Source organism: Corythoichthys intestinalis, chromosome 9 (genome assembly GCF_030265065.1).
Source record: "Corythoichthys intestinalis isolate RoL2023-P3 chromosome 9, ASM3026506v1, whole genome shotgun sequence".
Taxonomy (NCBI): domain Eukaryota; kingdom Metazoa; phylum Chordata; class Actinopteri; order Syngnathiformes; family Syngnathidae; genus Corythoichthys; species Corythoichthys intestinalis.
This window is the reverse complement of record NC_080403.1, coordinates 3,716,680-3,742,155: the sequence shown is the minus strand read 5'-3', so window position 1 is coordinate 3,742,155 and position 25,476 is coordinate 3,716,680. Positions and strand designations below refer to the sequence as shown.

At 39.0% G+C, this 25,476-nt stretch overlaps 1 protein-coding gene across 2 annotated transcripts; it reads right to left on the bottom strand.

Annotated features, from left to right (window-relative positions):
* Nucleotides 1–1,914: 1,914 nt before the first annotated feature.
* On the bottom strand, nucleotides 1,915–24,505 carry tamm41 (TAM41 mitochondrial translocator assembly and maintenance homolog). Of its 2 annotated transcripts, none has more exons than XM_057845291.1 (8): nucleotides 24,164–24,505; nucleotides 23,376–23,558; nucleotides 23,199–23,291; nucleotides 18,885–19,035; nucleotides 17,049–17,194; nucleotides 4,311–4,476; nucleotides 3,908–3,970; nucleotides 1,915–3,826 (listed from the first exon to the last, which is right to left on the bottom strand). In XM_057845291.1, the coding sequence occupies exons 1-8, from the start codon at nucleotides 24,200–24,202 to the stop codon at nucleotides 3,735–3,737; spliced, it is 933 nt and encodes a 310-aa protein (XP_057701274.1). In that variant the 5' UTR covers nucleotides 24,203–24,505; the 3' UTR covers nucleotides 1,915–3,734. The 2 variants fall into 2 exon arrangements, with proteins under 2 accessions (XP_057701274.1, XP_057701272.1); XM_057845289.1 differs by having other exon boundaries at nucleotides 1,916–3,826; nucleotides 24,153–24,505.
* Between the last annotated feature and the right edge of the window lie 971 nt (nucleotides 24,506–25,476).

Genomic DNA, 25,476 nt, shown 5'->3' with positions numbered 1-25,476 from the left:
ATTATTAACGGTTTAGCTGCCACTGACAGCGATAATCACCCAATCTAGTGTGACTGGAAAACTCAGGAAATGATCAGAGCTGAGTAGAGTAGCCACCGATTTCACACAAGTATGAGTAACATTACTTCAAAATAATATAATAATATACAGTGCCTTGCAAAAGTATTCGGCCCCCTTGAATCTTGCAACCTTTCGCCACATTTCAGGCTTCAAACATAAAGATATGAAATTCAATTTTTTTGTCAAGAATCAACAACAAGTGGGACACAATCATGAAGTGGAACAACATTTATTGGATAGTTTAAACTTTTTTAACAAATAAAAAAACTGAAAAGTGGGGCGTGCAATATTATTCGGCCCCTTTACTTTCAGTGCAGCAAACTCACTCCAGAAGTTCAGTGAGGATCTCTGAATTATCCAATGTTGTCCTAAATGACCGATGATGATAAATAGAATCCAACTGTGTGTAATCAAGTCTCCGTATAAATTCACCTGCTCTGTGATAGTCTCAGGGTTCTGTTTAAAGTGCAGAGAGCATTATGAAAACCAAGGAACACATCAGGCAGGTCCGAGATACTGTTGTGGAGAAGTTTAAAGCCGGATTTGGATACAAAAAGATTTCCCAAGCTTTAAACATCTCAAGGAGCACTATGCAAGCATTCATATTGAAATGGAAGGAGCATCAGACCACTGCAAATCTACCAAGACCCGGCCGTCCTTCCAAACTTTCTTCTCAAACAAGGAGAATACTGATCAGAGATGCAGCCAAGAGGCCAATGATCACTCTGGATGAACTGCAGAGATCTACAGCTGAGGTGGGAGAGTCTGTCCATAGGACAACAATCAGTCGTACACTGCACAAATCTGGCCTTTATGGAAGAGTGGCAAGAAGAAAGCCATTTCTCAAAGATATCCATAAAAAGTCTCGTTTAAAGTTTGCCACAAGCCACCAAACATGTGGAAGAAGGTGCTCTGGTCAGATGAAACCAAAATTGAACTTTTTGGCCACAATGCAAAACGATATGTTTGGCGTAAAAGCAACACAGCTCATCACCCTGAACACACCATCCCCACTGTCAGACATGGTGGTGGCAGCATCATGGTTTGGGCCTGCTTTTCCTCAGCAGGGACAGGGAAGATGGTTAAAATTGACGGGAAGATGGATGCAGCCAAATACAGGAACATTCTGGAAGAAAATCTGTTGGTATCTGCACAAGACCTGAGACTGGGACGGAGATTTATCTTCCAACAGGACAATGATCCAAAATGTAAAGCCAAATCTACAATGGAATGGTTCAAAAATAAACGTATCCAGGTGTTAGAATGGCCAAGTCAAAGTCCAGACCTGAATCCAATCGAGAATCTGTGGAAAGAGCTGAAGACTGCTGTTCACAAACACTCTCCATCCAACCTCACTGAGCTCGAGCTGTTTTGCAAGGAAGAATGGGCAAGAATGTCAGTCTCTCGATGTGCAAAACTGATAGAAACATACCCCAAGCGACTTGCAGCTGTAATTGGAGCAAAAGGTGGCGCTACAAAGTATTTACGCAAGGGGGCCGAATAATATTGCACGCCCCACTTTTCAGTTTTTTATTTGTTAAAAAAGTTTAAATTATCCAATAAATTTTGTTCCACTTCACGATTGTGTCCCACTTGTTGTTGATTCTTGACAAAAAATTAAAATTTTATATCTTTATGTTTGAAGCCTGAAATGTGGCGAAAGGTTGCAAGGTTCAAGGGGGCCGAATACTTTTGCAAGGCACTGTATATTATATTATTATATATAATATATATATTATAATAATAATATAAACAAATAGTAATCCAAAAAAATGAACACCACAATAAGTAAAAAAAAAAACAAAAAAACGTTACGCTTGATGCTATCATGTCACTAGGTTTTTAAAAATCCAATTTTTGCCCGAGGGCAGAGGTAGGTAGTAGCACGTTAGATTTACTCAGTTACATTTACTTAAGTAGCTTTTCGAGAAAACTATAAGAGTAGTTTTACTAAGCCATATTTTTTGCTTTTACTCGAGTAGATTTGTGAAAAAGAAACACTACTCTTATTTATTTCTACTTTTTTTATTTATTTATTTATTTTTTTTTTTATTTAAAGCCAGAGACGCAATCAAGCTTGCCTATGATCACGCCAGCCTGTTCAATCATGTGGCATCTTTAAAGCACCGTAAAAAATAAAGTATTTGACATAGCTGTCAACATGAGTTGAAACAAAGCACGGATTTTAATTTCCATCTGTTTTCAATTGACCACGGGAAACCGGAGATATGATCCTTTTAGTTTCATAATAGGAAATATGTTTTCTACACTAGAGGTCACTCATGTATGTCTTTGGACAAATAATGCTTCATTTCTGTAGATTTTTTTTCTCTCGACATAATTCAATGTTTTTTTTTTTGGAGGGGGGGTTGTATTTTATTGGCTTCATGTGTAATATGTTATAGGACAGTATAATAACAGTTCATATAGATAACCTTGTGCTAAGAAAACAAATACCATTGTTTAAGAAAAAAAAAGTAACATCTTAAGCAGTTACTCACGTTACTCATTATTTGAGGTTTCTTTTCAGCAAATATTTTTTTACCTGTACTTGCGTACATTTTTTGGTGATACAATGTATCACAAAAGTGAGTACACGCCTCGCATTTCTGCAGATATTTAAGTATATCTTTGGATGGGACAACACTGACAAAATGAAACTTTGACATAATGAAAAGTAGTCTGTGTGCAGCTTATATAATAGAGTAAATTTATTTTCCCCTCAAAATAACTAAAAAATATAGCCATTAATATCTAAACCCATGGCAACAAAAGTGAGTACACCCCTATGAAGAAATGCACATCCCTAAATGTCCAAATTGAGTACTGCTTGTTATTTTCCCTCCAAACTTTCATGTGACTTGTTACAGGAGTGCTGTCAGCATTGCTGCAGAGATTGAAGATGTGGGAGGGGTCAGCCTGTTAGTGCTCGGACCATACGCAGTACTCTACATCAAATTGGTGTGCATGGCTGTCACCCCAGGGGAAGCCTCTTTTGAAGGCGGTACACAAGAAAACCCGCCCATCTCATCACACCATAGGACACGGTTCCAGTAATGCATGTGCTTTGTTGACCTGTTTTTGTCTTGACATATATAGTCCTGTACACCTTTTGGGATATCCCCTTTGACAGGAACGTTCATTAATGTTCTGCGCATAACAATTTCACAAGAAATAATGGTCCTTTAAGTACAGGAAATAATTGTTGCCGCAAACATGGTGAAACCTGTGAAATGCAACAGTGCACCCCACTTTTGGTGATCACTGCATTAGCTTACTGGAAGACTTGAGCATTATGTCATTTATCAACAGAAATGACACGGTTTTCTTCAAGCTCTGTATATGGAGATAGTGCCCATGTGTTGCAGTTTGGATCTAAATGCCCTGATTGATTACAATTATTATACAGTAACCCTCTATGCTTACTCATGTGAACAGGTTATTCTGAATGTTTAAAAGAAAAAAAAAAAACAAAGATTACTGACTGAATAGTGACTGCACGTAAACATGGCATATGTTTGTTTGTTTAAGGGCAAGTTTATTACTTCAAAATTGAATTTATCACCTTGGCGTGGCTGTATTCAATTCATAGATTTGATGTGAGAAAAGTGTTTAAATTCCAGTTTGTTACGTTTTAAGAAAAGATGATGACTGATTCCAAGGCCAAACGTAGATCAGGAAGTCTGTGAAATTGATGGTTTCCTCTTCCAGCCCTTCCACATCTTTATAAGTTTCTTAGCGCTATAGGACACGGTCTTCCACATGCCTGAGAAAAAGAGACAATAGGCAAAAGACAATTGTATTTATTATGAAAAGAAAAAAAAATATCCAACAGGGGGAAACTTACCAGCTGTCGCAATTCCTTTGATACTCTGTGTTATACTGGATGATTTCACAATTGAGGAGATTCCTGAAGAACATAAAAAAAAAGCTTAATTTACTTGCAGTCTGCCTGTGGACGGGTGATCATCAATGGAAGGAGTCTCAGAGTCTTCAGAAGTCTCAAATTAACTCAGCGGTAGGTGCGTGCATTGGGACAATTCAGAAGAAGCTATGTGTTTATATACGCTGGTGCTCTCATTAAATGTCTTCTGGTACTTTCCCCTGGAATATATGTAGTGGCTCACAAAAAGTTGACTTGGATGTGGAATTTTACACTTGATTGTTGGGCGAGTGCCAGAGATTCAAGTATATTATTCCAAAAGTTGTTTCTCTTAAAAAACAGACATCATATTATATGTCCCTCTTACCTTGCTGCACAACTACTCCACAGTCGGGGTCCTGAGCCATCTGCAGCAATATCTCCTCCACATCCCTATTCTTCCCAGGAGGATCCACCAGTTTTGTAATCCTCTGCTGCAAGGTGCGAGGAAGCGCCATCAACTGGACAAACTGGCCTTCTGGGCTTTTGTCGACCTGCAAATGAATTCAATGAACCTCGATTGGTTTGGGATTGAAATAGTCTTTTAAATTGGGATATAAGTTACTTTTTGTTGTAATGATGTCTTGACATGTCAACGATGGCAAAAGCGTGAAAGCCATAAAAAATGAAACATAACTTACACGGTTGGTACAAGCCATACAATAACATTTGGTGGTAAAATGGGTAACAAAACCCTCGACAGTCCTCGCTTTGAAGAAATTATACACTATGCAAATGTTTTACAGTTCATAATTTTTCAAATTAAATCTGAATAATATTAAAGCAGCTAAAGTTAATCATTTTTGACATTAGGCTTAATCTTCGAGTTAGCGGGGGACTATTGACTCGTGCTAGCTTAGCCACTCCAGAGCCCTGAAACTAACAAAAATCTGACAAACTGCATGGAGTTTGTTGAAATCATCTCTACTGGTGAATTAAACCACTGCTAACTCAAAGATTAAGCTTAATGTAAAACATTTGGAACTTCCCCTTTGTGATTGCAATACACAGTGTTAGCAATATTACGAGATAAAATTTAAATGGACTTCATCGATATCTATGAAACTTAACATTCTCTATTAACGACTACAAATAGTTTGGGGGGGGGGGGGGGGGGATCATTTATTCTAAAAGTTGCAACATTGATGTGTGAAACATTGTGTTTTACATTCTGTCCATACATGCACTGCGTGAGTTGGCTACGTCTTACAGTGGTCGCGTTCATGCTCTCGGTTGCAAATAAACCATTGAAAACTAATGATGTTTACAATATAATTAGTTTTTAGTTTTACTTTGTTTTTTTAAACGTTTTTTCACGTATCTTTTTTTTTACTGTACGCATATCCGTTAAAAATCCCATACAAAATACAGGCAAACCATAGGAGTTGACAGGTAAAAGTTGACAGACAGACGGACGGACGAACAGACAGAGAGACAGACAAAAGTTCATAATTCAAGCTATTATTTAATGGAAAAGTGACCGATGGTGTAATGGTGCATTCGCCTGACTTCGGTTTCCACCGGTGTGGTATCAATTCCCATTCGGCGGTGGTGTAATTTTGGATGCAAATGATTGTCCGTCTTCGTAAATGCCCTACAACTGACTGGCGACCAGTTTAGGACGTAGTCTGTCTTTTACCCGAGGTCAGCTGATATACAGTAGGTTCCAACACCCCACGATGGATAAGTGGTGTTGAAAATGGATGGCTATTTCAATGTATTTACATCTAGATATGTTAAATAAATCGGGACAGAACAACTTTTGTTTAAAACCACCCCCGACAAAGAACTGGAACCAGACTGATGGGTATTTCTAGTTGCTCAGGTCTTGCCCTAAGATACATAACCTAAACATTACATAGTGCTTGTTTTGTCTTTGTGTTTCACATGTATTTGCTGTTAAGCAAACATAAGAGACCATAAAGTTGTCAATTGGAGAAAAGCAACCCTTAATTGGAAAGAGGGAACAGGGAAAATCAATCAGAGCTATTCCACAAACATCGGGCATGGCTAATAAACTATTTGGAAGGTCCCGAAAGAGAGAGAAAAAATTACTATTCACTGAGCAAGAGACATTGAACAGTTAGGCCATGGGTATCAACAGCAGTTAATTACAGAAACAGTGAGAGGTGTGAAGAAACCATCATTGCAAACCTCCACAAAGCAAGGGAGTAGGCATGATAATCCACTTTTGAAGTCGACTTAGTAAGAAAAAATATTCAGGCCACGCCACAAGATAAAAACTATTCATCCCCAAAAAGAATTGGAAGGCAAAATTGAATTTAGCTAAGTACAACGAGATGAGCCACAAAACTTTGGAACCAGGTTTTATGGTCTTATGAGACCAAAATTAAACTCTACCAAAGTGATCGAAGGGATCTTCTTATAATCCAAAAGACCCAAGATCATCTGTGAAGCATGGTGGTGAAAATGTCAAGGCCCGTTGCATGGCTGCTTCTGCAGAATCATCACCGTTTTCTTTATTGATGATGTAACTCATGGTTGCAGCAGAATTTCAAAGGCTACAAAACCATGTTGTCTGGTAATTTACAAACAAATTCATTCAAACTTATTGGGATAACCTTCACCATGAAGCAAGACAATGACCTAAACACATATCCAACACGACAGAGGGCTTCATCAAGGGCAAAAGGAGAGTCTTAGTATTAGAAGTATTAGAATGGCCAAGTCAGTCACTGGCTCTTAATCCAATACAGTAAGCATTTCTCCTCTTGAAACTGAGACTAAAGGAGGAACCCTCAGAAACAGTGTTGTTTTTGGTCGCCCTTTTAATTTTCGTCTTAGTCAGTCTTTTGGACGATAATATTTATTTTACTGATTCATATTTTAGTCATCTGAAAATGTGTTTGTCTTTGTCGTGTTTTTGTTGACGAGAACTCAAGACTAATTTTGTCGAGTTTTAGTCGACGTTTAACAGAAATGTTTACGTCTGTAAAATAAAGAAATAATACCCACCAGGATGCCACGAACTGTATGTAAAAAAAGCTGTCCGAGAGTTTAAGAGGACGTTCGCCATTAGCAAAAGACTGATGCTAAAGCGAATGTGAATGCTATGCTCTTGCCAAGAGAAGAAGACAAATCTTAGCATGTGTGTCTCAAAACAAGCGATGTGGAGACTGGAGAGGACACTAGTGGCTGAGTTTGTGGCGTGAAGCATGTCACATGAGTGACACAACCAGACACTGCTACAACGCAGGCTAACTAAACATAAAATATCACACATTGCGAACATGTGACAGAAACTATGGTGCATTTTCATCTCGTTCTCGTCTCATCAGACGAAATCTGGCATTCGTGTCATTATGTTTTAGTCTTCCAAAACATGTTTTAGCTGGTTATCGTCTCATCATTGTCATGAAAAATCCAACAAAATATTTTCGTTATAGTCATCATTGACGAAAACAACACTGCTCAGGAATAAACAAGAACTAAAAGAAGCTACTGAAAAGACCTAGAAAAACATTTAAGATGAAGAATGGAACTGCTTGATAAATCGTTACATAACACATAGCGAGGTCATCGTTTACCGTCATTAGGCTTTTTAAACAAATGCCCTGGCAGGTTCTGATCAGAACAGGTCTGCAAAAGAAGAGCCTTTATTCCTATACAGGCAGCGTGTTTTTAATTCACCTGTTATTTTAATAAAATTGACAAAACAATCACATTTATTGAATAGAATAAACATATGAACTTCATCATGATGAATCCCATAGCGTTGACGTCAATCTTTGAATGTCACATGTCTGTAAGACATAACCGAACGGAGTAACTGAATCAGAAGTCCTTCTTGTCGGTATCCCTGCCATGTTCACTAATGACAATAACTTCTCTATTTCCACCAATAACGCACACATCTCTCCTTCCACTCAGGTTAAGAGTCTGGGTGTCATCCTCAACAGCACGCCCTCTATCCGCTCCCATATTAACAACATTACCAGATCAGACTACTTCCACTGTCGTAATATCCCTTATCTCCTTCCTTCTCTCACCCCCTACACTGCCGCCACTCTTGTTTGCAGTCTAGTCACCTCCCAGATTGACTATTGTAACTCACTGTTCTTTGTTCTCTCTAATAAATCCCTCCACAAACTGCAGTTCCTCCAAAATTTAGCAGCACGCCTAATCACTACAGCGCCCACCACATCCCCCCATCCTCCCTCAACTCCACTGGCTCCCAATTAAAGAATTATCTACAAGATTCTCATCACCTTTAAAGAGGTTTACGGCCTGTCCCAATCCTATATATCTAACATCCTCTGTAATAACACTCCCCTCAGTTCAATTCGTTCTTCTTCTACCCTCTATCTGTGTCCCTCATGCCTGTCTCACTGCCTTCAGTTCCAGAGCGTTTAGTCACTCTGCCCCCCCAACTCTCCACCCCATGAGCTTCGCAGCATACTATATACGCTGTCACTTTTCAAATCCCGACTCAAAACTCATCTGTTCAATCTTTCTTACCCACCTTGATCCTTAGCTGTTTTGCGTCAACCTCTTAATTTTCTATTACTTTTATCCTGCTTTGCTAATTCCTCATATGTTTTGCATAAAGTAATATTTGCTGATTATACAAATATGTTCTCTTCCAGCAAAAATCCAAACACACTTGAGCAAATCGTAAATAGAGAGTTGGAGAAAATAGACACATGGTTCAAACGTAATCATTTCTCTGTAAATATCAATAAAACAAATGACAATGTGTTTTGCTCCCATAAAAACATGCCATTAAACAAATCTGCCTTAAAATAAAAAAGAAAACATTAAAAGAGTCGGCTCTACAAAATTTCTGGGGAACCACATTGATGAGTACCTTAACTTTAAAAACCATATTGATCTCATAACTAAACTATTGAAATATGCTGCCATGTTCTTTAAACTGAGACATTATCTCCCATTCTCTACACTTCTCATTCTGTATAAATCTTTATTTGAACCACATTTACAATAATGTAATATCATATGGTGCAGCAGATTTCCAACGTATCTAAAAAATCTTGAAATACTATAGAAAAATATGTGTCCTAATATGGTCTGAGTTCAATGTTCCAACTAAAATGATTTTTCACCGATACCACCTTTTGAGGCTTAAAGAGCACAACTACTTTCAAAATACTTGTGTAATGTATCAGATCGTCCATAAACTAAACCATAAATTAGGTGACCTTAACCCAATCTGTACTCCTCAGCACACATACTGTATACTACCAGGAAAAAAATCTAATTACTGGGAAGAAAAAGAAGGCTAAAGTGTACAAGCTTTAGCATTATATGAACTTGACAAAATACTTAAAATGTCACACTCCATTTCCATTAAAAAAAACTCAAAACACAACTCCTAACAATGTATGTTTAATATGCTTTGAATAACATTACTGCGGTATTTCATATAAAATCCAATGTAACCACAATGTTGTAATTGCCGATAGTTAATTGTATGTATGTGCATGGGTGTGTGTATGTGTATGCTGTCCACATTCATAAGGATAAACATATCTCGCCAATATAACATTTTTGTGGAACGCTGGGCCCCTACTAAAAGCTTTAAATAGCTTCTCTGGAGTGTCCTTTTCACGCATCTAATTTGTGTTCGTTAATTCTTAATATATCTCTTGTACTGTGTCCTTGAGTGTTTTGAAAGGTGCTTGAAATAAAATGTATTACGGTATTATTTCCAATATTATTTTTTTATTTTATTCATTTATTTATTTAGCAGGGACAGTGCACATTGATGAACATCTAAAAGATGTAAATATGCTAGATTGCAGCAAAAATGCTAATTTGCATCTGCAGTCCCAAGGCAGGTAACCTAAAGGCACAAAAAGGCAAAAATGATCAAAAGATTACAATAAAACAGCACAAAACATTAGGTTACTAAAAATTTAAGAGTCCGTGATTTAGAGCTGAAACAAATACTCGAGCAACTCAAGTAAATCAAGTTTAAAAACTGATCCGAGTCATTTTATTCACCTCGAGGAATCGTTTAATTTTGCCAGCTCTAGGAATCACGTTTTGCCCAGACTACTTTAAAAACGGAACAACGTGCTGACGTCACGTGCGTAGATGAAGAAGCAATTAAAAAAACCTTACTTTAGCCGACAGCCGCTACAAACTACGCCGACGTTGCTAAAAACTACGCCCGCACGATGCTACGGTGGTTGTAGGTAGAGTCTGATCTGTCTCATAGATATCACATGAATGTAGGACTCGATGCGAAATGATAGACTCGGCAGCATTCGTAAACAGCCGCCATCTTAAAGCAGTAGACTTCTCAGTGCTAATAAATAGGATTAACGTTACTGTCACTCGCTCAAGTAACGTTAGCCCTGCGGAGGGCTAGGTTTCTATTAATTATGACCACTGTCGATGTGTGGCTAACGTGTCTTACATACAGACTTTATTTAATCTGTGAAAACATACTGCTGTAGAGTGATGAGGGTGTAAAATAAAAACTTAATAATCCTATCTGTCAATTTTATCTCAGTAGTCATTGCTGGATAAAACACCAAGTAGCACTGGTCCCTAATGTGCACCAAAACAGCAGGTATCATACATTTATTTTGAACACTACAAAAACTCAAAATCAGATCAGGACTTAACAGTTTAGACCAGGGGTCGGCAACCTATGACACGCGTGTCAGCACTGGCACGCGAAGGGTTAACCAGTGACACGCGAGCGCATGGCAAAATAATATATATATATATATTTTTTTAACCTGAAATTAAGACATTTTTAGTTGCACACCCTGTTATTTAGGGCTTTACAGGAGCGTCCCTCCCGACCCCTCTGCCTATACCGTTATTTGCGAACAATTATGGATTTTGAGCACACTTCCAGCTCTTCAATTTCTCGATTCCTGTGCTCGTCGTTTTTTTTTTTTCCTCTGCGCGCTCAATTCTGCGCGCTCAATTCAGCACCCGCTACTAACGAGTCACGAAGCCAACCAGTCAGAGAGCTGGTGGAAGTACACAGTGTTACCAATCTGCACTTTTTGGTACTGTTACTCCAAGCCCCAGCGTGGAGGCCGGCGGACCAGTAAGCGAGTAGACAGCCGGCGAATCGCCGGCGTCCGCGCCGGGAGCCCCGTCGCTTTAACTTTGAATTGAGATCCCGATGTCACACCCTCGCCCCGGCGCGTAGGCCGGTCGCTTAAGATACGAGGCTGTACACCCCTGTCCCGGCGCATCGCAACACTCCGGTTGGACCCCGATTGCCAGCCGTCAGGTCAGGGCAGCGGGTGAAGCGATGCTTGCACTGTAGTATGGAGTGGACCGGCGATTAACGTGGCTCGTTGCCGTCGATTCGTCCGGTGCTTACTTCGGAGAGGTGGCAATGTGTATAAAAACACTGTGACGCGTTGGATGGCGTTTTACTGGAGACTTTTAACAAAAACCAGCGGGGGACACAGCCTCTTCTCTCCTTTTCACGGCGCTCTCCGCTCTCTCTCAACACCTTCCTTCGCTCCCTCTCTTTTTCTCGCCCAGACGCCCAATTCTTCTTCTACGCTTAACTAGCAAGCCGATCATATTGTAGGGGACAGCGGCCCCTTGGGGATACCGGTAACAACTGGTTGCCTGGTTACTTCTGGTAGCTCTTTTTGTGCATTATGCCTCGAGAGAGTTGTGTGTCGCACAACAAGTGTCAAACGCCACTATGAGACAAAACATGAAAATTCATAGAAAGCAGGGCCAAGGAACACATTAAAGTAGGTATCTTTTATATTTGTAATATAAAATCTAAAATTGTGCATATAATTCACTGTTTAAGTTGCTAGTGAACAAGACAAAATGTAAGAGTCGGCTGTTCTGACTTTGAAGGCTCTCTGTACTGTGAGAGACCTGCACTGAGAATCACACCTGTTCCCCTTTGCGTGCTGGGGTGTGTGTGTGTGATATGTTTGCATAAAATGGTGCAGCTGTACAGCTGTTATTACTGTTGCACTTATTTTCAAGTTTTGATATTTTCGACAATATGCATTAGTTTTTAGTTAATTGATGAAGACGAATGGTAGTTATACAAATTAGATGTATGTCCATGTTTTTTTTGTTTGGAGTAAAATTCCAGCTCTGCTGAATATAAACATTCGGTTGCGCGTCATAAATCTTGGGGTGGCACACTGATTGACAAGAAAATTTGAAAGTGGCCCTCCACACCAAAAAGGTTGCTGACCCCTGGTTTAGACTAACTTAAAACTTAACTAAACCTTAAAAATACCTTGACACAAACAGAAATTCAATTGAAACGTGGGAAAAACACCTAACTTTTAGGTGATGTGTGTTATCAAGCGTAATGACATTTTTAGGTAAGAAATATATTTATTAGGGCTGTCAAACGATTAAAATTTTTAATCGAGTTAATTACAGCTTAAAAATTCATCGTAATTACTTGCAATTAATCGCAATTCAAACCATCTATAAAATATGCCATATTTTTCTGTAAATTATTGTTGGAATGGAAAGATAAGACACAAGATGGATATATACATTCAACATACGGTACATAGGGACTATTTGTTTATTATAAAAAATAAATCAACAAGATGGCATTAACATTATTAACATTCTGTTAAAGCGATCCATGGATAGAAAGACTTGTAGTTCTTAATAGAAAAATGTTGTACAAGTTAGAGAAATTTTATATTAAAACCCCTCTTAATGTTTTCGTTTCAATAAAATTTGTAAAATTTTCAATCAAAAAATAAACTAGTAGCCAGTGTTGTTAATAACGGCGTTACAATATAACGGCGTTACTAACGGCGTTATTTTTTTCAGTAATGAGTAATCTAATTAATTACTTTTCTCATCTTGGCAACGCCGTTACCGTTACTGAGGCGGGAAAGGCGTGCGTTACTATGCGTTACTAAGTTGGTTGAATAAAAAAAAGTCTGAGAGAAACGGACTCACGGGGACGAGAGCAGAGCAGGAGTGGGGAAGACGCCGTTGCAACCGCGATGCTAGGTGGCTCCAATAATACCTGACTGCAGCCATAGCCGACAAACTACACCCACATGACACGGTAGATATCATATTATAGAACTAGATGCAAATGGCAGACACTGCTGCATTGCCAACATGTTTTAAGGACTACATGCGTTTGTAAACAGCCGCCATCTTAAAGCAGTAAACCTCTCAGGAAGGCCCTGATGTAGAGATCCTTCCTAGCGAACCTAAGTAATTTTTTTAAATCTAAAATGCTCCTAAATCGGCAAAATCTTAACTTAAATCTATCTTTAAATGATGAAACAATTTAAAAACTTACACATGTTTAAAGTAGACAGAAGGGAACTAATGCAATAACGGGAGAAATTTTAACAACTTTAACGATTGATTCACGACTTTAAATGACTTCCACACATAGCAAAGGTTACTAGCTAGTTATCGTAATACCCTTGTGTCTAGTTAAGTGGAGGGTAAAGAATTGGGCTAGGGCCAATTGTCCCCCAAACCCTTTAAGCTTCACATTGTGTGACCTGTGTTTTTTTTTTGTTTTTGTTTTTTTTTGAGGAAAAAAAAAAATATCACTAGTTACTTTGCCAAGTAACTAATTACTCTTACATTCAGGTAACTGAGTTACTAACGCAATTACTTTTTAGGAGAAGTAATTTGTAACTGTAATTAATTACTTTTTTAAAGTAAAATTAACAACACTGCTAGTAGCCCGCCATTGTTGATGTCAATAATTACTTACTCAATGCTCATGGATGCCTATAAAATCAGTCGCACCCAAGCGCCAGCAGAGGGCGGCAAAACTCCATAAAACACAACAAGTGAGCGCTTCAATGTGTACTGTCATTTCAAACTCTCTGAGCGGGGCATCTGCGTTAATTGCGTCAAATATTTTAACGTGATTAATTTTTAAAATTAATTAACGCCCGTTAACGCGATAATTTTGACAGCCCTAATATATATATATATATATATATATATATATATATATATATATATATATATATATATATATACAGCATATATACAGTGCCTTGCAAAAGTATTCGGCCCTCTTGAACCTTGCAACCTTTCGCCACATTTCAGGCTTCAAACATAAAGATATAAAATTTTAATTTTTTGTCAAGAATCAACAACAAGTGGGACACAATCGTGAAGTGGAACAAAATTTATTGGATAATGTACTGTATGCATATATACAGTGCCTTGCAAAAGTATTCGGCCCTCTTGAACCTTGCAACCTTTCGCCACATTTCAGGCTTCAAACATAAAGATATAAAATTTTAATTTTTTGTCAAGAATCAACAACAAGTGGGACACAATCGTGAAGTGGAACAAAATTTATTGGATAATTTAAACTTTTTTAACAAATAAAAAACTGAAAAGTGGGGCGTGCAATATTATTCGGCCCCCTTGCGTTAATACTTTGTAGCGCCACCTTTTGCTCCAATTACAGCTGCAAGTCGCTTGGGGTATGTTTCTATCAGTTTTGCACATCGAGACACTGACATTCTTGCCCATTCTTCCTTGCAAAACAGCTCGAGCTCAGTGAGGTTGGATGGAGAGTGTTTGTGAACAGCAGTCTTCAGCTCTTTCCACAAATTCTCGATTGGATTCAGGTCTGGACTTTGACTTGGCCATTCTAACACCTGGATACGTTTATTTTTGAACCATTCCATTGTAGATTTGGCTTTATGTTTTGGATCATTGTCCTGTTGGAAGATAAATCTCCGTCCCAGTCTCAGGTCTTGTGCAGATACCAACAGGTTTTCTTCCAGAATGTTCCTGTATTTGGCTGCATCCATCTTCCTGTCAATTTTAACCATCTTCCCTGTCCCTGCTGAAGAAAAGCAGGCCCAAACCATGATGCTGCCACCACCATGTTTGACAGTGGGGATGGTGTGTTCAGGGTGATGAGCTGTGTTGCTTTTACGCCAAACATATCGTTTTGCATTGTGGCCAAAAAGTTCAATTTTGGTTTCATCTGACCAGAGCACCTTCTTCCACATGTTTGGTGTGTCTCCCAGGTGGCTTGTGGCAAACTTTAAACGAGACTTTTTATGGATATCTTTGGGAAATGGCTTTCTTCTTGCCACTCTTCCATAAAGGCCAGATTTGTGCAGTGTGCGACTGATTGTTGTCCTATGGACAGACTCTCCCACCTCAGCTGTAGATCTCTGCAGTTCATCCAGAGTGATCATGGGCCTCTTGGCTGCATCTCTGATCAGTTTTCTTCTTGTTTGAGAAGAAAGTTTGGAAGGACGGCCGGGTCTTGGTAGATTTGCAGTGGTCTGATGCTCCTTCCATTTCAATATGATGGCTTGCACAGTGCTCCTTGAGATGTTTAAAGCTTGGGAAATCTTTTTGTATCCAAAGCCGGCTTTAAACTTCTCCACAACAGAATCTTGGACCTGCCTGGTGTGTTCCTTGGTTTTCATAATGCTCTCTGCACTTTAAACAGAACCCTGAGACTATCACAGAGCAGGTGCATTTATACGGAGACTTGATTACACACAGGTGGATTCTATTTATCATCATCGGTCATTTAGGACAACATTGGATCATTCAGAGATCCTCACTGAACTTCTGGAGTGAGTTTGCTGCACTGAAAGTAAAGGGGCCGAATAATATTGCACGCCCCACTTTTTAGTTTTTTATTTGTTAAAAAAGTTTAAATTATCCAATAGATGTTGTTCCACTTCACGATTGTGTCCCACTTGTTGTTGATTCTTGACAAAAAAATTAAATTTCATATCTTTATGTTTGAAGCCTGAAATGTGGCGAAAGGTTGCAAGATTCAAGGGGGCCGAATACTTTTGCAAGGCACTGTATATATATTTTTTATGAGATTTAGAAGTTTTTTTGAGTGAAAGCAGTGAATTAGTCTTTTTTTTATTCTAGTCATATTGGAGATGCAATTTTCAGTCGATTACTAAAATATTCGATAGCTGCAGCTCTGCAGTGACTGCAGGACTGATTTACTTTCAACCACTGCTTGAGCTGAGTTTTGAAGGTTTGTATTGTGGGAAACTCCTTGATGGCGAGTGGTAAACTGTTCCAGATTTTACTTCCCTTTACAGAGAGAGAATTGCGACCGAAGGCCGTTTTTCTGATTGGGAACTCACAGTCCCCTCTAGAGGACGCCCTGGTCCTGAAACCACTGTGAGCCCCTTTTTTAAAAGAAGTCCGACATGGGAGGTGGGGTAAGTCCATGTAACACATTGTACATTAGACAAGAAGTTTTTAAAAAATTGGAAATTCTCAAGGCTGAATAAATACTACTTTTTTAAAATGTTACAAACATGGTATGACATTGGTTGTCCGGCAAGGACCTTTAACAATTTCTTGTAGAGTGATTCTATGTTACTGCATGTATTTACAGTTGCCAACATGTAATGCAATATTTAATGTGTGATAAACTCATTGAGTGTAGAAACATTCTAGCAGCCCCAAATGTTATGAAAGATCTTATTTGTTTAAAATTGTCCAGGTTGAATTTGACAATATTACATATTTTTTTAATATAGCATATAAAAGAAAGTGTGCAATCGAGTGTCACTCCAAGGTACTTGAATTCAGAAACAATTTGTAGTTCCTGTCCTCCCGAAAATACACCTGAATGTTTGATGTAAACAGGTTTCTTTGCAAACATCATACGAACAGTTTTAGATGTGTTTAATAGAAGGCAAGATTTGTTGAGCCAATCATTTATAGGAACCATAGCTAATGTGGAGTAGAAGCTGCGACGAGTATTTTTTTGCACTAGTGAAGGAGGCAGCATCGTCAGCGTACATTAGAAATTCAACACATGAATTTGGCAAGTCATTAACATACAAAGAAAATAAAAGTGGGCCAAGTATTGATCCCTGAGGCAGGCCAACAGGGACATCTAGAAATGTTGATCTGACACTGTTAATGGAGAAACACTGTCTACTGAATTCTAAATAAGATTGTATCCACAGATATACATCCAATGAAAAATTGAAATCGGTTAATTTGGGCAGAAGAATTTCATGATTTACGGTGTCAAATTTTATCAGTACAACATGAATAATATAATTAAAAAATGGCTACAAAAAATTACCAAACTGACACAGAAGCATACCTCCAGTTTTCCTTGTTGGGGCTTGTAGACCACTTGCGGGCAGTCCCGTAAGATGTTACTGTAGAGAATCCGAAAGTGCTCGATGTTGTCATTAACTATGTTGGCGACCTTGGATTTATCCTCTCCTATCACCATCCGGAAATCACCTTGAAAGGACCACATCACATGTTTTCCTTGACAGATCGCAAGTCTGAGTAATGAACCAGTCACACACAAGGCAATAGCAAGTGTTTCATCTAATTTGTGAGGGTGTATTAGGCCCACGGCACACCAGGCGACAGGGACTGAAGTGTTGCATAATGTGTGGGGTTTTTCAGCTAATTTTTATTGAAGTGACATTAGACATTAGTTTTGGTCCAAAATTTTGAATCACAATAACAGCCAATTAAAAAGGCAATCCTGTACTTGAGTTTTCCAAAACAAAATTGACAAACAGAAGTGAGCTGACCAAGAATGTTTTTTTTTTGTGTTTTTTTTTTTTAAAAATCCGTTTGCTCTTTGCGATATTTTAGTTGCCCTGGGCAATCAATAAGCACTGAACTATTTAACTACTAATTAACTTAACATGCCCTAGTCATTAACTATGTGGACTAGAGCTGAAACGAATACTCGAGCAACTCGAGTAACTCGAGTTTAAAAACTGATCCGAGTAATTTTATTCACCTCGAGGAATCGTTTAATTTTGCCAGCTCCAAGCATCACGTTTTGCCCGGACTACTTTTAATGCGGGACAACCCGCTGACGTCACGCACATAGAAGAAGAAGCAATAAAATAATTTTTTAAAAAAACTTACTGCAGCCGACAGCCGCTACAAACTACGCCGACGTTGCTAAAAAGTACGCCCGCATGATGTTAGTATGGTTGCAGCTAATGTCCGAGGACCTCATAGATATAGCATGCATTTAGAACTAGATGCGAAATGACAGACTCGGCCGCATCTGGGCAGCGTTAGTAAACAGCCGCCATCTTTAAGCAGTAGACTTTTCAGCGCTAATAAATATAACGTTACTGTCACTCGCTTACGAAACGTTAGCCCTTCAGAGGGCTAGGTTTCTATTGATTATGACCACTGTCGATGCGTTGCTAACGTGTCTTACATACAGGCTTTATTTAATCTGTAAAAACACAGCGCTGCAGAGTGATGAGGGTGTAAAATTAAAACATAATAAAGCTAACTGTCAGTTTTAGCTCAGTAGTCATTGCTGAATAAAACACTGTAGTAGCACTGGTCCCTAATGTGCTCCAATACAGCAGGTATCATACATTTATTTTGAACACTGCAAAAACTCAAAATCCTATCAGTACTTACAGTTTAGACTAACTTAAAACTTAACTAGAACTTAAAAATAGCTTGACACAAATGGAAATTGAATTGAAACACGTGGGAAAAGCACGTAGCTTTCAAGTGATGTGTGTTATCAAGCGTAATTACATTTTTAGGTAAGAAATATGTTTTTTTTTTTTTTTTTAATAAGATCTAGAAGTTTTTTGAGTGAAAGCAGTGAATTTTTTTTCTAGTCACATCTGAGATGCAATTGTTGGCTGTTTTCAACAATGTACATCGGAAATAAAGACATTGATTGACTGAAAATGGTTCAATATTGGATTAAATGTCTTTTTTTCTCATGTATATTTATAATTGCTCTTTACCTAAAAAAAAAAAAAATAAATAAATAAAATGTTTTATCCGATTACTCGATTAATCGATAGAATTTTCAGTCGATTACTCGATTACTAAAATATTCGATAGCTGTAGCCCTAATGTGGACGCATGTGTTGGTAATTGTCCAGTTCAGTCTGTAGACTCTAAACAATGTAGATATAATTTTATGTACCAGCGTAAGAAAGACCAGCAATCTGCAGGAAAAGCTCCTCCTCGCTGAAACTTTCCGGAAGCATAAGGAATGATGCCGTTACAGCGCTTTTCAGGTTGGCTACCATCGCGGCACGCAGCTTTCCATTATCACCCTGCACCAGCAACTTCACCTACAGAGAAACCCGAATACAACAGCATCATTCATAATAACTATGCCCACAATTACAACCCTGTAAAGAACATTTCCCCTCATATTTTGGTGTTTTATGTTATTTGGGCTTTATATAATAAAGCACGGTTTATCAGCAGTTCAGCCTATTTTAACATAAGGCGTATCATTGAACCCTGTTGAGAAGACAAGCGGTTCGTTGTGCATCTTTGTCAAGCAAAGATGTTTTACAGCCACATGCAGTATAATATACCTATTGCCTTGTTGAACAAAACAAACATGGAACAAAGATAGCTGCCACACTTGGCTCCTCAGGGTTACATGTGGCCCCTTCTTGGCCCCTGTTCCAGAAAAATCCTAGAACTGTCACTGCTTTTTGGCTACTTTTTTTCAGATCAGATTTGGTTTTTACAGTATTCTTATAAAACAGAAAAATATGGTTTTGTTACAATGTATATGTTCCTACTACTATTCATGCAAAATTTTTGACTACATCATAAGTCCTAAGTCCTAAGTCAGCTTTATTGTCATCTTCTTCATATGCACATACAAAGAAAACGAAATTGTGTTTCTCTCTCTATCCCTATGAAAGACACATAACATAGGACTTACATCCATTGAAATACGAACATGACTGGTAACAATAATAATAAAGTGATGTAGTGACAGACAACAACTGAGACCGTCCATTGTTGTGTATTGCAAGGCCCAAGTAGTTCTTAAGAGATAGTAAATTACTAAAGTGCTCTGTGCGTGTATGTGTGTGTATGTGTGGAAGTCAATGATGGGAGGCAAAGGAGGGAGTTCAACATCCTGACGGCCTGGTGGATGAAGCTGTTTGTCAGTCTGGTGATTCTGGACCTGAGGCTCCTATACCTCCTTCCAGAGGGCAGCAAGCTGAAAAAGTTGTGCTCTGGGTGTGTCACATCTCTCACAATTGTGACAGCTTTGCGAATGAGGCGGGTGGTGTAGAAGTCCTGCAGGAAAGGAAGTGGAGCATTGATGATTTTGCTTGCTGTGTTCACTATACGCTGTAGGGCTCTCATGTTGCAGTCTGTGCAGCTCCTGCCCGAAACAGCAATGCAGCTGGTGAGGATGCTTTTAATGGTCCCTCTGTAAGAAGTGGCCTTGATGGGTAGTGGGGCGCTAGTGTGCTTCAGTTTCCTTAAGAAGTAGAGACCCCGCTATGCTTTCTTGGCTAGTGATGTGGTGTTGGTGGCCCAAGAGAGATCCTCATCGATGTGCACGCCGAGGAATTTTGTGCTGGTTACTCTCTCTACGGCAGCCCCATGATCAGTGACAGGTGTTGGCTGTGGCCTCCCTGGAAGTTGACAACAATCTCCTTTGTTTTGCTGATGTTCATCAAGAGGTTGTTATCCCTGCACCACGTGGCGAAAAAGGTCCACTTCAGTCCTGTAGTGCGTCTCATCGCCGTTGGTAATGAGGCCCACCAAAGTGGTGTCGTCCGCATATTTTACCAAATGATTGGTGCTGTAAGTTGTTTTGCAGTCATCTGTAAGCAGAGTGAAGAGCATGGGGCTCAGAACACAGCCACAGGGGCTCCTGTGCTTAGTGTGATGGTGCTTGAGATGTGGTTGCTGACACGTAATGCTAGCGGTCTCATGCTGAGGAAGGCCAACAACCAGTTGCAGAGAGAGGTGCTAAATCCTAGCTTGTCCAATTTGCTAATGAGTTGTTGCGGTATTATGCTGTTAAATGCTGAACTGAATTCCACGAACAGCATTTTCGCATATGAGTTTCTCTTGTCCAGGTGGGTGAGGTTTGGGTGGAGGGCAGAGCATATTGCATCATCTGTGGAGCTTTGGGCCCTGTATGCAAACAGTAAGGGGGTCCAGATTGGGTGGGAGGGTGGATCTTATATGTGACGTGACCAGCCGTTCAAAGCACTTCATGATGATAGGAGTCAGTGCTCCAGGACGGTAGTCACTGAAGTTGGTTGGTGATGACTTCTTCGGTACGGGTATGATGGTAGCGATTTTAAAGCAAGAGGGGACAATGGCTTGCTCTAGTGAGGTTTTGAAGACATCAGTGAAGATTTAGCTTTTGTTGCTCAGCGCAGTCCTTCAGCACACGACCAGGGATATTATCTGGGCCTGTTACCTTGCGAGAGTTGATGTTGATGAGTGCTCTTTTCGTGCTGGCAACAGGCAGGAGCAGTGGTCGGTCATGGGGCGGGGTGGCGTTTTCTGTGGATGCGTGTTGTTTTGTTCCTCAAAGCAAAATATTCTCTTTGTTCACCGTTTCTTGCCCTGTACAGTGAGGCTCTAATTCCTTAATGCATACAACATCCAGTGTTTCCCATAGGATTTTTTGAAACTGTGGTGGTGGGCTGCATCGGAGTCGGACAGCCTCAACATGTCGTGCCACGGCGAATTTTTTTTTTTCTTCATTATTTTTTTCCCCCAAGAAGAACCATAACAAAGATATATTTGAAATATTTCATTAGCTAGGCTAATGTTATAGCTCTCAGCTACGGGACATGTATGTAAAATGCGTAGCTGATTACAGCTACGTTACCCTATGTAATAATGCGACTTTTTTTCTCGTAGCAATAGTACGACTTACATCTCGTAGTGACTCAGGGTTGGCAACCCAAACTGTTGAAAGAGCCATATTTGACCCCCCCCCCCCCCCCAAAAAAAACTGATACAGTATGTCTGGAGCAGCAAAAAATTCAAAGCCTTGTACAAGCCTTATAATTATCAATACTAGCTATATTAGCCTACTATAAAATGACTAAGTTGGCTAGAAATACATAATTAGCCTTCATGATTAAATGTTTATTTTCCCTGCAGTGGATCCTATAGCGCACCACGTGACTACTCTGTTGTACGATGCCACCACAAGTTTAACTTCATTACAATATTAATGAATTGAAAGAATGTTTGTGTCATGTTTGTCCTCCTAGAAATCCTATTAAAACAAAAAATATATTTCCCTCCCCCATCTTTTTCCATTAAAAAAAAAAAAAAAAGCAGCGCTAAAGAGCCGCATGCGGCCCGAGAGCCGCGGGTTTCAGACCGCCGTCGTAGTCCTCCTTTTTCCTTTTTATTTGACCCTCGTAAGTACTACATTACCACAACAATAACAGTCCTTCTGTCAACTGACCCATTTACAGGACTGGGGCAATTCTAATAGCAGTGTAAAGAGTTTTACTTGATTCGGTGAGAAGGTGAATAGTTTTTTCCCCGTTGTTCGTGAACTAAATTTCCACACAAACGCACATCGAGGTACCATTAACTTAGCAAGGAGAGGTATGAGAGTCATTTTTCGAGTGTCCCAGAGCTCGCGAAAGTGTGTGTGTGTGTGTGGGGGGGGGGGGGCGCATTTATCAAAGTTTCGTCAGCCGTAATTGTCTGAAGTTGACGCGCCGGTGTTGTGCCGAAAAATAGCCACTCCACGCGAAATGTCCCCCCCTGACGGGAGCGCTCACACGTCACTCGTACAAACAGCCTTTTCTTACCTATCGATGGACACGGAAACGACGTTCTTGTACCGTGAATATGTATCATTTTACTCTACTTGAACTAATAAATATTTTACTGTGACCAACGCTCTGAAAATAGAGCAAGGCTTTATTTTGGGCCCCGCCTCTCCGCGCAAGTTCAATCAAAGTTTGCTTTCCGTTCAAGACGGCAGTCCACCGCTCACTTTCGCCGAAAAGTCCGATCCAAACTATTGTAATGCCCCGGATATGGGGAAGAAGGAGAGAAGTCTGTATTTGCTTACCCACTTTATTGTGGTAACAATAATACAGAAAAACAATAACAAAATAACAGCGTGCTGCTAAGACATGCGACCGCTATCTCGCTCGTTCTCCCATTCTTCCTACTCGTTCCCCTTGCGTCTCTTAAATAAATAAATAAATAAATAAATAAAATACTACTCTAAAATGCTACTCTACTACCCGCGCGCGCTCTCGCAGGTAGTAGAGTGGAGTGGGCTACAGCTGTGTAATCGGCTGACTGACGCATCTGATTATTATCTTCTTTTTTTTTTTCGGCGGAGGGGCAAACGAGACTGTGGCGGGCCCAAACGAGACTGTGGCGGGCCGCCACAGTCTTGTTCATTTGTGGAAAACACTGAACATCTGTATGTATCCATACACAGTTCACGAAGTGAGAGTCGTAATGAGATACTCACCGGTTTGTGAAGCCGCCCTGCAGCATACAAGCTTTTCCAGTGCATGAGGTCATCAATTAGACACTCTGTACTTATCACACCATACTTAATAACCTACAAGAAAAAAAAAACATTATTTTCTGTATCTTTTTATTTATTGAAAATTACATATCTTAATGAGATTGTGGTCCATCTTACCCTCCCATCAACTGGCACCAGCGTGTTGTAGTACATAGCTGCTCCATGGTCACTCTGTAAGGAGCTGATCATAGCAGGTCCCAATAGTTTAAGGATAGAGTAATGTTTACGGTTCTGCAGCAAATTCATGGTATGCCACGTGACTGGATCGTCCACCGCAAACACAAAGTCCAGCATGTTTTTCTGAATGAAAAATGATACAGACAGCACAGTTTTACTGGAGCAAAGTCCCCAAGCACAAACTTTAACATATATGTTTACTGGATATAGTAGTATAAAACTACTTGTTCTGTTACCAGGCATATATACTGCAAGGTGAAGGAAAACAAAAAAATTGTCTGGGTGACCCCAAATTTCTGAAAGACAGTGTACTTTTTCATTTTCCTTTATTCATTCCTCCCTTTTATTAAAACTTTGTATTTGTGCGTTATTCCTTCTGTCACAGCAACCTATTTTTCTCCCTTTGACCTGCCTTATATTTTGCATCCTTAGTTTAAAGTACTTTTTCCCATCCTTACTTCACTATTTATCCAATACCGATTGGAGTCCACTTTCTTTATTCTTTAAATTCCTGAAATCATACAAGGTAAGTATAAGTGAATTAAAAAGTATAGTTGACCCACCACACATATGTGTATGTGTGTGTATTAGTGTACTAGTATATATACTGTATATTAGTGTGGAGTACATTAGTGTGTGTGTACTAGTGTAGTAGTATATATACTGTAGATTAGTGTGGAGTACATTAGTGTTGTGTGTATAGCTGTCAATTGTTACCTCCATCTGACCTTGGCTCGTTCCTTGCTGTTTGAAAACGCCAGATCCATATGCAAAAGCTAAACTGATATCCTGGGGAAATTGTGACAAAATCCTTCTGTAAAGCACTCCGGTGTTGTGCAAAGCCGGTAGAGTCATGTTGTCAATACTTATTACTAAGCTTTAGATTCCTATCAAAAACATACGCTTTTCGGCGAGAACCCCTGAAATGAAATTCAGAGTCATTGCTAAGGTCTAAAGAAAAAAAAAAATCTATTTCGAATTGTTTCATAACACAAGTAGACAACGCACTGCCGTATAAAGCTTTATTTTAGTTTAGAACTTCGACTGCCATTCAGCAGCTTCCATTTGTTGTCAATGTCGCAGACTTCATACGTCATAACTGAGCTGCAGTGACCGAAAAGGCTCGTGGTAACTGTAGTTTTAGCACATATAAAAATGACATTGTGGATTAACAATTATTAAATAACTTAGCATGAACTGTTTTTTTTTGTTTTTTTGTTTTTTTGTTTTTTGTTTTTTGTTTTTTTTAATGTATTTTTTTTATTAAGAGATAATTTCATACGCAGGCCGTCCGGTTAAAATTATGTTTTACTACACTAGGACGAACACCAGTTATATAACTGTTCGGCCAGCAGATGGCAGGTTTGAAGTGCGAACTATTTTATATAATTTTAATTCATTTCGGTTCATTTTATTAGATATCCCTTACAATAGAGTGATTTCTTTTGTGGCAGATCATAGACAAATCACAGAACGACAGTTACTCTCGTTATTTTTAGCAAGTTACACAGTTAAGCCCTGAAAATTAACAAGTGGGATAACATGTCTGTGTTTTCTGTTTTGGCAAGTGATTGCACATTTGTATATTTCAAGCCCACCGTACATTTGCACCTTGTAGTCGCACTCAGGTTGCCAATTCCCTGTAAAAAAAAAAAAAAAAAAAAAAACACAAGGCACACCTCATTGGTAGAGCAGGCCAGCCCGATAACTGTCACCATTAAATTATTATTATTATTATTTTTTTTTTGTATGTTAAAAGTAACCACAGTATAATATAATACATACAGTATATAACATAATAATTTTACTCAAAACTGAATTAGTTACATATTTATCAGCAATGTATTTTTATACAAAATATAATAATAATACATTTTATTTCTAGAGCGCTTTTCAAACACACAAAGACGCTTGATATATATACGCTTGAAAATATACTAGAATTAAATCTATCCTGCTAAATTTAAAATTGTAAAATTTAACGTTTAAGGTCCTTTATGTATGTGTGGGCATTTTGGCCATTAAAAAAAAAAAAAAAACA

Bases quoted from the DNA above. Each gene is read 5' to 3' on its own strand.
- tamm41 (XM_057845289.1), bottom strand. From the start codon at position 24,290: ATGACTCTACCGGCTTTGCACAACACCGGAGTGCTTTACAGAAGGATT. The intron at 23,292-23,375 runs GTAAGATGGACC...TTTTTCTTGTAG, and splicing joins TGGTGCCAGTTGATGGGAGG to GTTATTAAGTATGGTGTGAT. The intron at 17,195-18,884 runs GTACATAAAATT...GGTCCTTTCAAG, and splicing joins TGCTGGTCTTTCTTACGCTG to GTGATTTCCGGATGGTGATA.